At 50.8% G+C, this 14,668-nt stretch overlaps 1 protein-coding gene and 1 pseudogene across 1 annotated transcript; both read right to left on the reverse strand.

Annotated features, from left to right (window-relative positions):
- Positions 1–3,471: 3,471 nt before the first annotated feature.
- LOC123624211 lies at positions 3,472–4,132 on the reverse strand (annotated as a pseudogene).
- Positions 4,133–11,304: 7,172 nt separating this feature from the next.
- On the reverse strand, positions 11,305–14,590 carry FGF21 (fibroblast growth factor 21). Its single transcript, XM_045531235.1, has 3 exons — positions 12,508–14,590; positions 12,287–12,390; positions 11,305–11,704 (listed from the first exon to the last, which is right to left on the reverse strand). Exons 1-3 carry the CDS (start codon positions 12,746–12,748, stop codon positions 11,414–11,416), a joined length of 636 nt encoding a protein of 211 aa, XP_045387191.1. The 5' UTR covers positions 12,749–14,590; the 3' UTR covers positions 11,305–11,413.
- Positions 14,591–14,668: the final 78 nt, after the last annotated feature.

Here is a 14,668-nt window from a genome sequence, read left to right on the forward strand (position 1 = left end):
AGGTTTGATTGAGGACAGGTGATTCAAAGAGACAGCAATCATCAATGCGACCAATCCAGATTCTTCCAGCCAAGAAGACTATGCCCACTTCTCCCAGAATAGCCACCAATCCTTACTCTTTTTTTTTTTTTTCCCCTGTGGCTTCAGATTTCTACAGCTCCCTTCCACCGTCAAAGGAGAGTCCCGAAAGTGATTTCTAAACGCAGGGTCCTCAGTTGGAGAGGCTGGTGGCTTCTGTCCCTGCTCTGTACTCTGATGCTTGTGACATAGGCTGGATCACAAGACTATAGAGTTTGGCTCTTGGGGATGACATATCCATCTCTTCCTGCCACTGTCTTTATCGGTCACTGTCACCCACAAGGTCCTAGATAGGAGGACGGGGTCCCTCTGTCAGCAAGCACCTCCACTGTTCCCGCTGCCGGTCTGTCTCCTGAGCAAACCTGGTCCCACATGACAAGCCAAGGCTTTGAAGCCTCCAGTCTAAGAGACAGCCTGGAATTCCAGAACACCTCCAATATGGTAGACTTTGGATTCTCTGATCAAAGTACTAATAAATAGCAGACCATTTAGAAAGAAAACATAACAAAGTCCATTGACCTGAACAGGATGCAGCTTGATGTTGGCTGTTCATATCAATCTCCCCTCCTGGTGTAGCCCTTCCATCTGGGGCCTCCTCTTGTATTTGTTGAAAACTTTATTGAATTATGTCCTTTAATTGTAGCATTTCAGGGCCGGTGCGGTGGCTCATGCCTGTAATCCTGGCACTCTGGGAGGCCGAGGTGGGAGGATCACTCGAGGTCAGGAGTTCGAGACCAGCCTGAGCAAGAGCAAGACCCTGTCGCTACTAAAAATAGAAAGAAATTATCTGGACAACTAAAAATATATATATAAAATTAGCTGGGCCTGGTGGCGGATGCCTGTAGTCCCAGCTACTCGGGAGGCTGAGGCAGTAGGATTGCTTGAGCCCAGGAGTTTGAGGTTGCTGTGAGCTAGGCTGACACCACAGCACTCTAGCCTGGGCAACAGGGTGAGATTCCGTCTCAAAAAAAAAAACATTAAAAAAAATAATTATAGCATTTCAGGCATAGACTACATGTACCTCAGTCAATTAATCTGTAAAGTGGGGGTAAAAGGGTGCTTTGTCTCTGGAAGACTTTGTGAAAATTTAATGAGACACCACTTGAAAAAGGCCTAATATAGTCATTCGCTAGCTAATAAATAGTATTTATTTATTATTGCTTGTGATATATCTAAAATACACAGATGTGCTTCTGCCATTTTATTTTGTGACTTCCATTTGTCCTGTTTAATTTATGCTATTTTTCCTCCTTTCCTTCCTTCTATTTGATTGATTTTGTATTTTTTATTCCATTTCTTTTCCCCTACTAGTTTGGAAATTATATCTTCAGAGTTAATTCTCTTAGGGGCCACCCTTCAGATTTTAACATGCATCGTTAAGGTAACACATGTAAAGATAATTACTCTCCTATCATATTCCTGGGCGATGAAAAATTTCAGAGCATTTTAATTCTGATCATCTGCCACCTGTTTTACGGGCTTTTATTGACCACTTTTTTTTTTTTTTAAGTTTTATGGTGGAGAAATGGCAGCATATACAAACTAAGCAGTCCTGTAGGGAGGGGGCTCCAGGCAGAGGGCAGCTCTGATTTCCAGGAGCGCAGGACCTACTGGGAGCTGGAACCTCTGTCTCTGGGGCCTGGAGACCTCCCTGTAGAGGCTGTGCAGGTGGCTGTTCTTGGAAACGCTGAGAGTAACGGAAGTCGGGGCCGTTGCAAGGTGCAAGCTAGAGCTGGAGGCTGATAAGGAGCCCCTTCACCTCTTCCTGCCCGCCTGTCCCCGGCCAGGGCCTCCCTGCTGCTGTGCCAGCTGTCCAGGGGGGTCATAGAGCTGGAAGGTCAGCTGTATACCAAAGATATGACAGAGCAGCCTCCACCAGAACAAGCAGAGGGGAAAACCAGGATCATCCTCGGTGTGTAACGAACAGGAAATCCCCCACATGTCTCCCGGAGAAGGGAAGGGTCATCGAATCAAACTCTTGACCAAAATAGAGGTATTGGAGAAACACATATTTATCCATGAAGCTGGCACTTTTGTCACCAATTTATTGGAAGGAAACCGATCAAGCCAATAATCACAGTGCTCCCAACTGTCCGTCCTCACAGATATTTAAAGAATTTGTGATGGCCAGGCGCGGTGGCTCACGCCTGTAATCCTAGCACTCTGGGAGGCCGAGGCGGGTGGATCGCTCCAGGTCAGGAGTTCAAGACCAGCCTGAGCGAGACCCCGTCTCTACTAAAAATAGAAATAAAAAATTATCTGGACAACTAAAAATATATATAGAAAAAATTAGCCGGGCATGGTGGCGCATGCCTGTAGTCCCAGCTACTCGGGAGGCTGAGGCAGGAGGATCACGTAAGCCCAAGAGTTTGAGGTTGCTGTGAGCTAGGCTGACGCCACGGCACTCACTCTAGCCCGGGCAACAGAGTGAGACTCTGTCTCAAAAAAAAAAAAAAAAAAAAAACAATTTGTGAGAATCTGGCATATCAGGCTTGCGAAAATTAGGATTGCGATTTCATGACTGTTTTTCTTCTAGTCAAGGCATTTGAGGGAACCTGGGATGCCAGACTTGTTGCGAAGGGTTCATGGACTAAATTTGCAATCAATGTTCAAATGTTTTGGGTAAATCGAAAATTATGAAATTCGTGGCTTGCTATATTTAGCAGTGGAAGTGGGCGGTGAATGTTTAGGGGAAAGTTAATTATTTAAACATTCACTGATCATTAACAAAAAAACAAATAGTTGTGGATTTTCCTGTCCATGTGCAAGAGCTCGTCAGACGTTAAAAAAACGCACCACAATCTTTGCCAGAAATGGGGCTGGGAAAACTGGCCAGCGGCGGAGGGGAGGGCAGTGGGGAGTTGTGGTTTCATGGGGACAGAGTTTCAGTTTTGTAAGATGAAAAAGTTCTGGAGATTGGTTTCAAAACCATGTGAATATATTTAATGCTAATGAGCTGTACACTCCAGCTATCTGCAAGGCTGAGGCAGGAGGATCGCTTGAGCCTGGGAGTTTGAGGTTGCTGTGAGCTAGGCTGACCCCATAGCACTCTAGCCTGGGTGACAGAGCAAGACTGTCTCAAAAAATAAATAAATAAATAAATAAATAAATAAATAAATAAATAAATAAAAGACCTCATCATAATCATTTCTCTCTGACAATTCTACAAACTAAAGCCATTTGGGGATGGGTTGGGGTGGGGCTTTCTAGCCCAGTTGCTCAGCGTGCTTGCTGCCATGTGTCATGTGACTTGTTTCCCCGTACTTTGTAGTTAATGACATTGGACTATAAGCTCATTCAAGAACTTCTGCAAGACTTGAGGTGAGCAGAGCCTCTTTGCTTCAACCAGAAGCCCTAGGGGCCACCTCATCCCTGCCCAGGTTTTTCCCTCCCTCAAATCAATAGGTCTTCTATTGCATCATCAAAATTAAAAATCAGTCTCAGGAACCATCTGGCATCTTGATGTGACTGGACGGGTCTTAGATCACCCTGCTGGACAGTTCTTTTTTCCAAAATATAGAGGCCATCCAAAGATTTTCTGATATCCTCGTTGTTAACCGTTGTGGCTTGCTGAATCAGAGCAGCTGCATTTGCCACAAGCTCAAGGTCATCTCTTTCAGGGATCGATTCATCTTTCTGGGCTTGAGATACTGAACGAGCAGCACTTGGCCTCATCAGAACCCGTGGGTGTATTTTTCACCTAAGAAATTTCGTATTTCGACAAAAGACCCATTGTCCTAGATAAGGACGTTGGTGGGGAAGTTTGCACACACAGACCTCAACTTGTAACGGAAGCCCAGCGTGACACCCTGGATCCTGTTCTGTGCATGACTACAGATAGTGCAAACCGCGGCCAGTTCCTTTCTGTTTCCCCACCATTTGTCAACCCGGAGCCTCTTGTTTTTGTTCCCAAGGAGACTGAGTTCTACATGGAGGTGATTGAAGTCCCTCTGCAGGGTTCCTCTGGGACCCTTTACAATAACTGTGTGTCCCTTAAGAGTGATGTCGACATTTTCTGGAATGTCAACATCTGACTGCCAAGAACGGTCTTCATTTTCCCAGTAAATACGGCAAAGAGCCCCAGTTCGGTTTCAAAGCCCGATCCCACAGAAGGCTGGTGTGGTGGCGACACAGTATTCAATGGAGCATCACTTTTCTTCCATACACTACAGAGCCCAGACAGGGCTGGGTTGCTAAAACAACTGCATTTAGTTGTCCTGTCTCTTTGGTCTCCGTTAATCGGAACAGTTGTTCCTCCATCCTTCTTGACCTTGACATGTTTGAAGAGTCCAGTTGTTTTGCAGAAGGCCCCTCAGTTGGAGTTTGTTTGATGTTTCCTCGTAATCAGATTCTGGTCGGGCATCTTGGTTTTCTTAATCTTCCAAAATCCTGTTCTCCGCCCCACCCCACTAAACACTCCCCCCACAAACCCACCAGGTACAGCAATATCTTCCCCCAAACCAGCTGACAAAGTGTCCCCACGAGCTCAGGAATATGAGTGGGTAGTTTCACGTCACTGACAGCCAAGGAAGAGAAGCCACGTGGGAAGGAAAGGTCACGAGCGAAAGAACAATGTGAAATGGGAACTTCCCCCCAAGCCCAGAGAGGAGAGGACTTAAGAACAGCAGTCAAGTCTTGGGGGGCCCCCATCAGTAGGTAACCTGGGGGGCCGTGGACAGGCTGGAAGATTCTGAGGGGCTCTGGGTCGCCAGGGATCTTAGAAGTGCCCACGCTGCCACCCCATTCTGGAAGGACAAAGCTCCACGCTGGTGAAAACTAACAGAAGCAGAACCCAGACTGATCTTGGCAGGAACTCGGGGCCAAAGGAGAGAGAATTTTCCAGCAATGGTGGGAGAGGCGGCTGTGCTGACAGGTTGTATTTTTAAAACAGTACTGTGTGGAGACAACAAAGAGTGGCTTGAGCCCAGGAGTTGGAGACTGCAGTGAGCTATGATGATGCCACTGCACTCTCCCCAGGGCGACAGAGTGAGACTCTGTCTCAAAAACAAACAAATAAAACAGATCGCAAACTGTGTGGATAGTTTAGGCACATACTTTGATTAATTATACTGCCTCTTGTTTGAGATATAATAAACTACACTTAAAAAAAGCTTAAAATTTGCAAAAAATGGAGACAATATTAAAATAGTTACTATATTAAAGAGTAACTTACTGGAGAACAAGCTTCAGGCAACAAGCAAAGGATTGGAGAAAATCTACTAAGGCTTGTGGGAATATTTACTATATTTATATGTAAAACTAAGTCCAAATGGTGGGGATAAGGGTGACAGGACAGTATGTCATCCTTATATGCTCTGACAGTGTACATACAGTACAACTATTAACAATAAGAGACTCGAGAGAGCACAGGAAAAATAAAACAAGCTCCCTGCCTTGCAGGGGGATAGTATTTTATTTTATTTTTTGAGACAGAGTCTCACTCTGTTGCCCAGGCTAGAGTGCTGTGGCGTCAGCCTACCTCACAGCAACCTCAAACTCCTGGGCTCAAGCGATCCTCCTGGCTCAGCCTCCCGAGTAGCTGGGACTACAGGCATGTGCCACCATGCCCGGCTAATTTTTGTATATATTTTTTTAGTTGTCCATATAATTTCTTTCTATTTTTTTAGTAGAGATGGGGTCTCGCTCTTGCTCAGGCTGGTCTCAAACTCCTGAGCTCAAAGGATCCGCCCACCTCAGCCTCCCAGAGTGCTAGGATTACAGGTGTGAGCCACCGCGCCCAGCTATTTTTTTGTATTAACAATTATATTTCAGTGAAATGAGTTCTTCCTGGAACTGCTCTTTGCAGGAGTCTTTGTTTTTTTTCTTTTCTTTCTTTCTTTTTTTTTTTTTAAGACAGTCTCGCTCTGTTGCCCGGGCTAGAGTGCCGTGGCCATCAGCCTAGCTCACAGCAACCTCAAACTCCTGGGCTCAAGGGATCCTACTGCCTCAGCCTCCTGGGTAGCTGGGACTACAGGCACGCGCCACCATGCCCAGCTAATTTTTTCTATTTTTAGTTGTTTGACTAATTTCTTTCTATTTATAGTAGAGGCGGGGTCTCGCTCTTGCTCAGGCTGGTCTTGAACTCTTGAGCTCAAGCAATCCTCCCTCCTTGGCCTCCCAGAGGGCTGGGATTACAGGCGTGAGCCACCCCACCCAGCCTGCAGGAGTCTTTGAAGAGGCCAATTCTGGGTCCTGCATGACCCAGGGTTGTGCGTGAGTGACATGTTTTAGCTTTTCCTTCTCTCCTGACAGTAGAGATTAGCATTTCCCATGTTGCTCACAATACAGAATTTCAATCTTCCTTTGCCTCAACCATAGATCTCTTTCTATGCATAGGACTTGTGGATGTGTCATTTAGCCGTGCCTTTTTTCCATGTCTTTTTGGAGACATACCAGGTCCAGGGAAGCTCATGCCATCTATAAACATACGTCAAACAGGAATAATTGGGTTTGCCCAACAGGGTGTGTTTTGCTGTCTGCTATGGACTGAATGTTTGTGTTCCCTCTAAATTCACATATTGAGGCCGGGCGTGGTGGCTCACGCCTGTAATCCTAACACTCTGGGAGGCCGAGGTGAGAGGATCCCTTGAGCTCAGGAGTTCGAGACCAGCCTGAACAAGAGCCAGACCCTGTCTCTATTTAAAATAATTTTTAAAAAATAAATTATTTAAAAAATAAAAATAAATGCACATATTGAAACCTAACCCCCGCTGTGATGGCCCTTGGAGGCGGGGCCTTTGGGAGGTGATTAGTCCATGAGGGTAGAGTCCCCAGGAATGGAATTCGTACCCTTACTAGACCCCACAGGGCTCCCAAGTCTCTTCTGCCATGTGAGGGCACAGTGAGCAGACAGGTATATATGAATAGGGGGTGTGCCTTCAACACACACCGCACCTCCTGGTGCTTGCTCTTGGACTTCCCAGTCTTTGGAATCGTGAGAAATAAATTTCTGTTGTTTATAAGCCACCAGTCTATGGTATTCTGTTTCAGCAGTCTGCGTGGACTAATGAGCTGTCTTTGCTGGGCATTTCCCTGCACCTCTCTTCAAACTCTCCTGAATCAGCCTCCCCTCCATCATAGTAGGATGTGAGCTGCCACCTGATCTTGTCCAAGATGGAATTTCTCTTTCTGCTTCTGGGATTCGATTCGAGTCATCTCCAGGAGAAGCAGCCGCACGATCCTCATTCCTTCGATATCTATTTTTGTCTTAAAAAATTTTAAAAAATGCTTTTATTATATTTTAAATTTTCTTTAAATTTTTTGAATTTCCTATATTTATCGGTCCCCGTTTACAATGCGGCATTCTACATGCACTATGCACGAAGGAAGCCAAGTTGGAATAAGTTTGTTTTGTTCTTAGTTCAGACTTCAGCACATCAAGCTGAAGTTTTCATTCCTTTCTCCACGTAAGCAATCTTTTGCTCTAAGTGTGAAAACGCTGGAATGTGCTTGTAGACCCGCACGCACCCAGCAGTCTTACCTGCAATCATCTGTTTGATCTTAGGGAAATCACGTAACCTCCCCATGGGTCAGGCTCCCCATCTGTAAAATGGGTATCCACTTAGAACCTGCTTCAGAGGGCTGTTATGGAGCTAAAAGACCGAACATGCTGAAAGTGCACTGAATCCTGCCATGTGATCAACACCCAGCAAGTGGCACATACTGTCGTTGTCGATGTTCTTGTTGTTTTAAAGGCCAGTTCCTAAGCGGGTGCGTGGTGCTCCTCGGGGTTTCTGCAGCCCAGGTCGCTGTCTTTATCCTACCTTGTTTCTTGGGCGCTTCTCCCACCTCCACGATGGACTCAAAGAGAACTGGTCAGACCCTCCCTGCCCACTCTTGTCACACAAGCCCCGGCTGCTCCCTGCTAAGAAGTTTGCTGCTCTGACCCGGGGGCCATTAGACAGAGGGAGGACAGTAACTTTACACAATTGGACCTGAGTGGCGTGTGGGAGCGGATCAAATCATTAGGAGACTGTCTGATACTCACCTGAAAATGGCAGGGATTATGAACACGCTCTCTGGGGAAGGACAGTCCTGCCTAGCAGAGTTTTCCATGGGGAGGCTGCACGGTTTCATGTCCTTAGAGATAAGGGCTGCAAGAGGGAAAGAAGGTAGGAGGGAGAGGCTGAGGACGGGCAGACAGACAGAAGGATGGACAGGTGCATTGAACCTGGTGCCGACAGCCTGCGGCTGAGATAGACGGACAGAGCCTGAGGCTGAGAAGATCTAATCATGCTGGGACTTGCATGTTAAATCCATTCCAGTATTCTTTTTTTTTTTTTTGAGACAGAGTCTCGCTCTGTTGCCTGGGCTAGAGTGAGTGCCGTGGCGTCAGTCTAGCCCACAGCAACCTCAAACTCCTGGGCTCAAGCAATCCTCCTGCCTCAGCCTCCTGAATAGCTAGGACTACAGCAATGTGCCACCATGCCTGGCTAATTTTTTCTGCATATTTTTAGTTGTCCAGCTAATTTATTTTCTATTTTTAGTAGAGATGGGGTCTCGCTCTTGCTCAGGCTGGTCTCGAACTCCTGAGCTCAAATGATCGTCCCACCTCGGCCTCCCAGAGTGCTAGGATTACAGGCATGAGCCACTGCGCCTGGCCCATTTCAGTATTCTGATCTCATTAGGACAATGGATGTCTTCTCCAGTGGAGGATCTCAGACTGGGGAATGTGTCGGAATCACCTGGAGGGCTTGTTAAATGGTGGGTGGTTGAGCCCATCTCCCCAGAGGTTTGGAATTTTCAAATAAATAAATAAACAAATAAGGTGGTTTTTTTAATTGTGGAAAAATACTCATAATATAGAATTTACCATCTGAACCACTTTATAGTGCACAATTCAGTGGCATTTAGTACATTCACAATGTCGTGCAACCCTTGCCTCTAGGTCCAGAACATTATCATCGTCCCAAAAGGAAACCCCGTAACCATTAAGCCACCGTTCCCTGTGCCGGATTGAATTGTGTTCCCCTAAAGGTATGTTCATGTCCCAACCCTAGGTACCTGTGAATGTGACTTTATTTGGAAATAGGGTCTTTGCAGATGTAATCAATTTCAAATGAGGTCACGTGGGCTGAAGGTGAGCCTTAGTCCCATGACTGGTGTCCTTACGAGAGGGAAATTTGCACACACATGCTGACATGCAGAGAGAAGGTGGCGGGAAGGTGAAAGCAAAGGTTGCAGTGGCGCATATCTAGCCAAGAAGCACCCAGGATTGAGTGCAAACACCAGAGGCTCCTCCTCCAAAGCCTTCAGGGAAAGCATGGCTCCATGACACCGTGATTTTGGACTTCCAGCCTCCAGAATTGTGGGAGAACAAGTTTCTGCTGCCTTAAGCCCCTCCATTTGTGGTACTTTGTTATGGCAGCCCGAGGAAACCATCACTCCCTGTCCCACTCTCCCACCAGGCAATGGCAACCGCGTATCAGATTTCTGTCCCTTTGAATTTACCAACTCCTCAGAATATTTAATGCAATAGGCCTGGGGTCCAGAACATGCTTTTCAAACACATTCCCAGGTGATGCTGACCTTGCTAGTTCAAGCCCACACTTTGAGAACCATCACCCTACAGCACAACAAGGCAACTTAGCATCTCAACTTCACTCAACCTCTATAGACCAGATGGGTTCCAGGTTTCAGGCAATCAAAGAGCAAACTAGAGCCACCCTCGGCCCCTGCAGCTATCACTGGAGCCAGGAATCGCTACCAATAAATTCAGCCCAGTTCAACATTAAATCCCTTCCAGTCTGGTCCCTCCCCTCTCCCCACAGCTGGCTGCTGGAACCCTCCCCAGACTGACCCCCCAGTTTGGGTCAATATCAGTGGGCAGTGTCTTGCGATTCTTTTGGTGCATATTGCACCCGTCACGGACCACACCTTGCATCTTGTCCTGTGGAGCTGGCTGGGAGCTGAGTCTGGACACAGGTGTAGCAGCAGCGAGAGGTGTCGTTTGCGCCCTTGGGAGCGTCCACACTCCCCGCAGGGCAGCACCTCAGGGAAGGCTCCCAGCCTGCTCAGATGGGGAAAGCTCTGGACTGCGATATTCCTCTGACTTGAACCTTGGAATTAAAGTGAAGGATTTGAGATCACAACTCCCAGGAAGCTGCCGTAGTTGCAGCTGACCAACGATCCCCGGGAGGTGTAGTCTAACTCTTTTCCTCACTTTCTTTTTTTCTTTTCTTTCTTTTTTTTTTTTTTTGAGACAGAGTCTCACTCTCTTGCCCAGGCTAGAGTGCTGTGGCATCAGCCTAGCTAACAGCAACCTCAAACTCCTGGACTCAACCAATCCTTCTGACTCAGCCTCCCGAGTAGCTGGGACTACAGGCATGCGCCACTATGCCTGGCTAATTTTTTCTGCATATTTTTAGTTGTCTGGCTAATTTTTTCTATTTTTAGTAGAGACGAGGTCTCACTCTTGCTCAGGCTGGTCTCGAACTCCTGACCTCAAGCGATCCTCCTGCCTCGGCCTACCAGAGTGCTAGGATTACAGGCATGAGCCTCGGCCTTTCCTCACTTTCTTCCCACCAGGAAATGACTTCAAGAACAACACAGAAATCTGGATGTGGGAGGGGAGGAGGACCAGGCAACTCTTTTGCTGGGATTGAATTCCATGATAGTTATTACTCGCCAAAACCTATAAGTGCCCGGATGGAAGAGTTCTGATCCTAGGGCTGCTCTGTGACCCAGGGCTCGCAGCCTCCAGCCTAACCTCTCTCAGACCAGGGTGTCTAGGACTTTATTCCCCTTTTCTCCTGGGACTCAGGTGTCCTGATGTCCAGCCCTCTGACTCCCCAGGACTGGAGTGCTATCCTAGTACGAACCCCTGCCCCCAGAGGACCCGGGAGTCCTTGCCCCAGCTCTGAGAACCTAGACATCTCCCCATGCCTACTGCTAGATGACTGAGGAAACTACATCTCCCATGAGGCTGTGGGTCTGCAGTGTCATTTTTTAAAAAGTCCCCTGTTATTGAGGCTCCTCTGCAAAATAGTTCCACAATGCTAATGGGAGGTTGGGGACAGGGGGTGGCTAGTAAGTCCCGCCTGTGAAAGAGCAGGCATAGTCCTGGAGCCCCTGGGACACCTTGGCAGTGCAGAACACTGAGACCCAGAGGGAAGCTGGAGCCTTAGGGCAGTGCCAGGGGAGGTGGATGGGGGTTTTCAGGGTCAAGGGCAGAAGAGGAAGCAGATCCCATTTCCTCTCTCAAACACTCACACGTGATCGCTCTGATCCTCCTCTCTCAGACGCTTTATTATCTCAAGTAAGAAAAATAAAAAAATAAATAAGATAAATAACTCAATAAATAAAGAGGAGACCCAGTAACAAACAGCCGGTGGCTTCAGGAAGCATAGCTGGGGCTTCGGCCCTGTGAAGGCCCCACCATGCTCAGAGGGTCCGAGGAGCCCACATCCGGGGGCTCTGGGGCCAGAATCCCTGGTGGGTCCGGCGGTGCTGGGGGCAGGCCTGGCAGCGGCAGGAAGCGGACTGGTCCCCGGGGCACCGGGTCCGGGTATGGTGAATTAGGGGGAGGCAGGTGCAGCGGGAGGCCATAGGTCTCAGATCGGTAAATGTTGTATCCATCCTCAAGAAGCAGCTCCCGGAAGCTGCAGGCCTCGGGGTCAAAGTGGAGCTAGGGGACAAAGGACAGGGATCAGAGACCCAGGATCCCTCTGTGCTATCCTCCCTCAGACCCAGGGGTCCAGGCCCCCAGCCCCTCCTGCATGAAACAAAATACTTAAAAGCAGGTTTCACCCTTCACCCCAGGGTAGTCCTGAAGTGCCCACCTCCCTGTCCTGACTTTACAGAGAACATTCCAGCCTAGGGACCAGTTAGTGCGCTCTTAGGGCAGGCAGGGGGTCTGGCTACTACCCAAGGTCCTGGTCAACTTTACTGGCTATGGATTCAGTGAGCGTCCCTGTGACCAGCATGTGGCCAGGAGCAGAGGTTAAAGAGTCACGAGACTAGGCCTCTCAGGCCACTGAGCCATCCACACGTCTCTGACTGGAGGCCAATGGTGTCTCTGCCTGGGCCTCAGTTTCCTCATCTCACAAGCATCAATAACAACAGCCCCAACCTCCAGAGGTGCAGCGAGCTTGGGGTGTGCAGAGAGTACAGAGCCATGTCTGGCTCAGGTGAACGTGCAAGACAGAGTGCCCCAGGCTGTGAAGATGACACCAGGACAGCGGTGGGCTAGGAGGGTCGAGAAACTCACCGATCCATACAGGGTCCCATCTGGCCTCTGGCACAGGAACCGGGACGTCTTGACTCCCAAGATTTGAATAACCCCTGGCTTTAAGGCTTTCAGCTCCAAGAGACCTAAGGGGAGAAGGAGGTAAGGGCCTCAGAGGGCCTCCCCCGCCCCTCTGTCCCAGACCCAGGCACGCTGGCCCCCAGCCCTCCCTGCTCAGGACCAGGCCTCACCCCGACACTCACTTTCAGGGCTCTGTTGGGCGGCCCCCACCACTGTGCCATCCCCCCGGATCTCCAAGTGGGCTTCTGTCTCCTGAGCATCGTCTGTGTAGAGGTACCGCTGCCGGACTTGGCCTCCAAATTGGAGGAGGGGGCTGGAGTCAGGGATGGGGTACGCCTGGCAGGCTCCCAGCAGGAGGACAGCCAGCATGGGAAACCGCAGTCCTGGGTGCTCGAACCCGGCCCCGACCTCGTCCCAGCCCATCAATGGCTCAGTCCTCAGGCGGGCGCAGGGGTGGGAGGCTGGAGACGCTGAAGGGTCTAGAATCAGTTCCAGATCTGCTTGTCCAGGACGGCAGACGCACAGACCGCTGCTCAGGTGGCCTGAATACCTGGGTCCTCTTGCTCGTGATCCCTAGCTGACAGGACACCCCAGGCTCTTGGGAGAGATGCAGAAGCTCCAGAATTTATACCCAGACAGGTCCGCCCTGTCACCCTCCCCACGCCTGACTCATGATATTTGACCTGCTTGGCGGGAGATAGGATTCCACCGTGGCCAGGGCGGCCAGGACGGATGACGCAATCTGGGGGGTCCTTTGAGTTGGGGGCCTGGACTCCTGGGTCTAGGGGATGAGGGAGATGAGGACCTGATTAACTGGGACCCAGGTGGAAGGGGCTGGGGTGGGGACCCCTGGGTCTCAGGGAAGAGGATGTGGGGTCTGAGGGAGGAGGGGGCTGGGAGCCTGAAAAATCATCTCTTTGGCTCACTAATGCAGATTGTTTGACAGAAGTGGAATTTCTGTGACCTGTCTGAATTTTTAGGGGTGGGGGTGGGGAGGGCAGTGGTCTGACACTGGATTCATTGATTTTCAGGAAAACAGCAACTGTCATGTGAACGAAGCGTCCTCAGCAGGGACACAAGTGTCCTGTCTTGGAAGCCTCCCACCTGGCAATGGGCCAATCTCAACCTCATCAACCGCTGTTCAGATGCTCAGACCCCAGACATCCCAGCCTCCTCCTCCCTGATGCAATCCTGGTGTTTCTTTCACCAGAGAAGCTAGCTCAGGCCCAAACAGGTGCTCCCAAAATAGCCTGGGGGAGGGGCGGGTGAGATTCTCTCACTGGAGTTGGCAGCGGAGCCAGGCTCTGGAGGGGGGAGTTAGATCCAGAAGGAAGAGGGGTTGGTTAATTTGTTCGAGCCCCTAAGGGTGCAGGGCCTGGACCCCTGGGTCCGGGGGAGGAGGGGCTGGGCGCCAGGAGTTCTGAGTCTGGAGAAACGATGGTCAAATCTCCGGTGAATCCAGTGAAATTCCTGGGTCTTCGCCAGGACTTATCTTGAATGCAACCGCCTGGCTGCCCGGGCGGGGTGGGTTGGCGCAGCGCTGGGCCCCCGACTGGGGAAAAGGCTTCGGGTCGGCGGCGGAGCAGAGGCTGTTGTTCCTGGCGCCAACTGCCGCGGTCTCTGCAGGAGGCAGCGGGGACAAACCCTCTTCCACTAGTGTTTTCAGCGTTCATGTTCTCGGCTAAGGTTGCCCGGGTGGTCTAGGAAGCAGCAGTTGGGCGCGGGACCCTAGAATTCCCACAAGGCATGGCGTGGGGGCCAGAACCCCGGAATTCGAGTGTGGACGGCCCGGGCATGGGAGATCGGGGCGCGGTGGGCGCACGGGACCCGCAGGCTGGGGTTTTCGCGCCGCTGCCCGGGAGGTGGAGGAGGCTTCCCATCCGCTCCCGAGCAGCCGGCAAACAGGTTCACCCTCCTCCCGGAGGACGCGGCGGGGGGCGGAGGATGTCCCCTCCCCGCGGGCCCCGGAGTCGCGGCCGGCCCAGCGGCTGGGGCGTGGCCGGGTCAGGGCATCCAGGGACGGGTGGCGTCCGCTCAGCCCCGGCATGGAGGGGAGCGGGACTCACGGCTTCAGCACCGCAGCTGGCGCCCGGGGTCCGGATCCACGCGAGGATGCGGCCGCCGCTGGGAGGCTAGGTAGGCTGCCCCGGGGGAAGCCGACGGCGGCGAGGAGGGCGCGGGGGCGCGATCCCCACGACAGCCGGGCAGCGGAGGGGACAGGGGCCACCGCCCTAGCCCGGGGCGCGCGGCTTGGCGCCAGGTACGGGGCGGGGCTCCGCCGGGCTGCTACCTGCCGGGCCCGGGAGGGCGGGGGCCGCCCACCTCCGCCCCTCCCCGCGCCCT

This window comes from Lemur catta, chromosome 19 (genome assembly GCF_020740605.2).
Source record: "Lemur catta isolate mLemCat1 chromosome 19, mLemCat1.pri, whole genome shotgun sequence".
Taxonomy (NCBI): Eukaryota; Metazoa; Chordata; class Mammalia; order Primates; family Lemuridae; genus Lemur; species Lemur catta.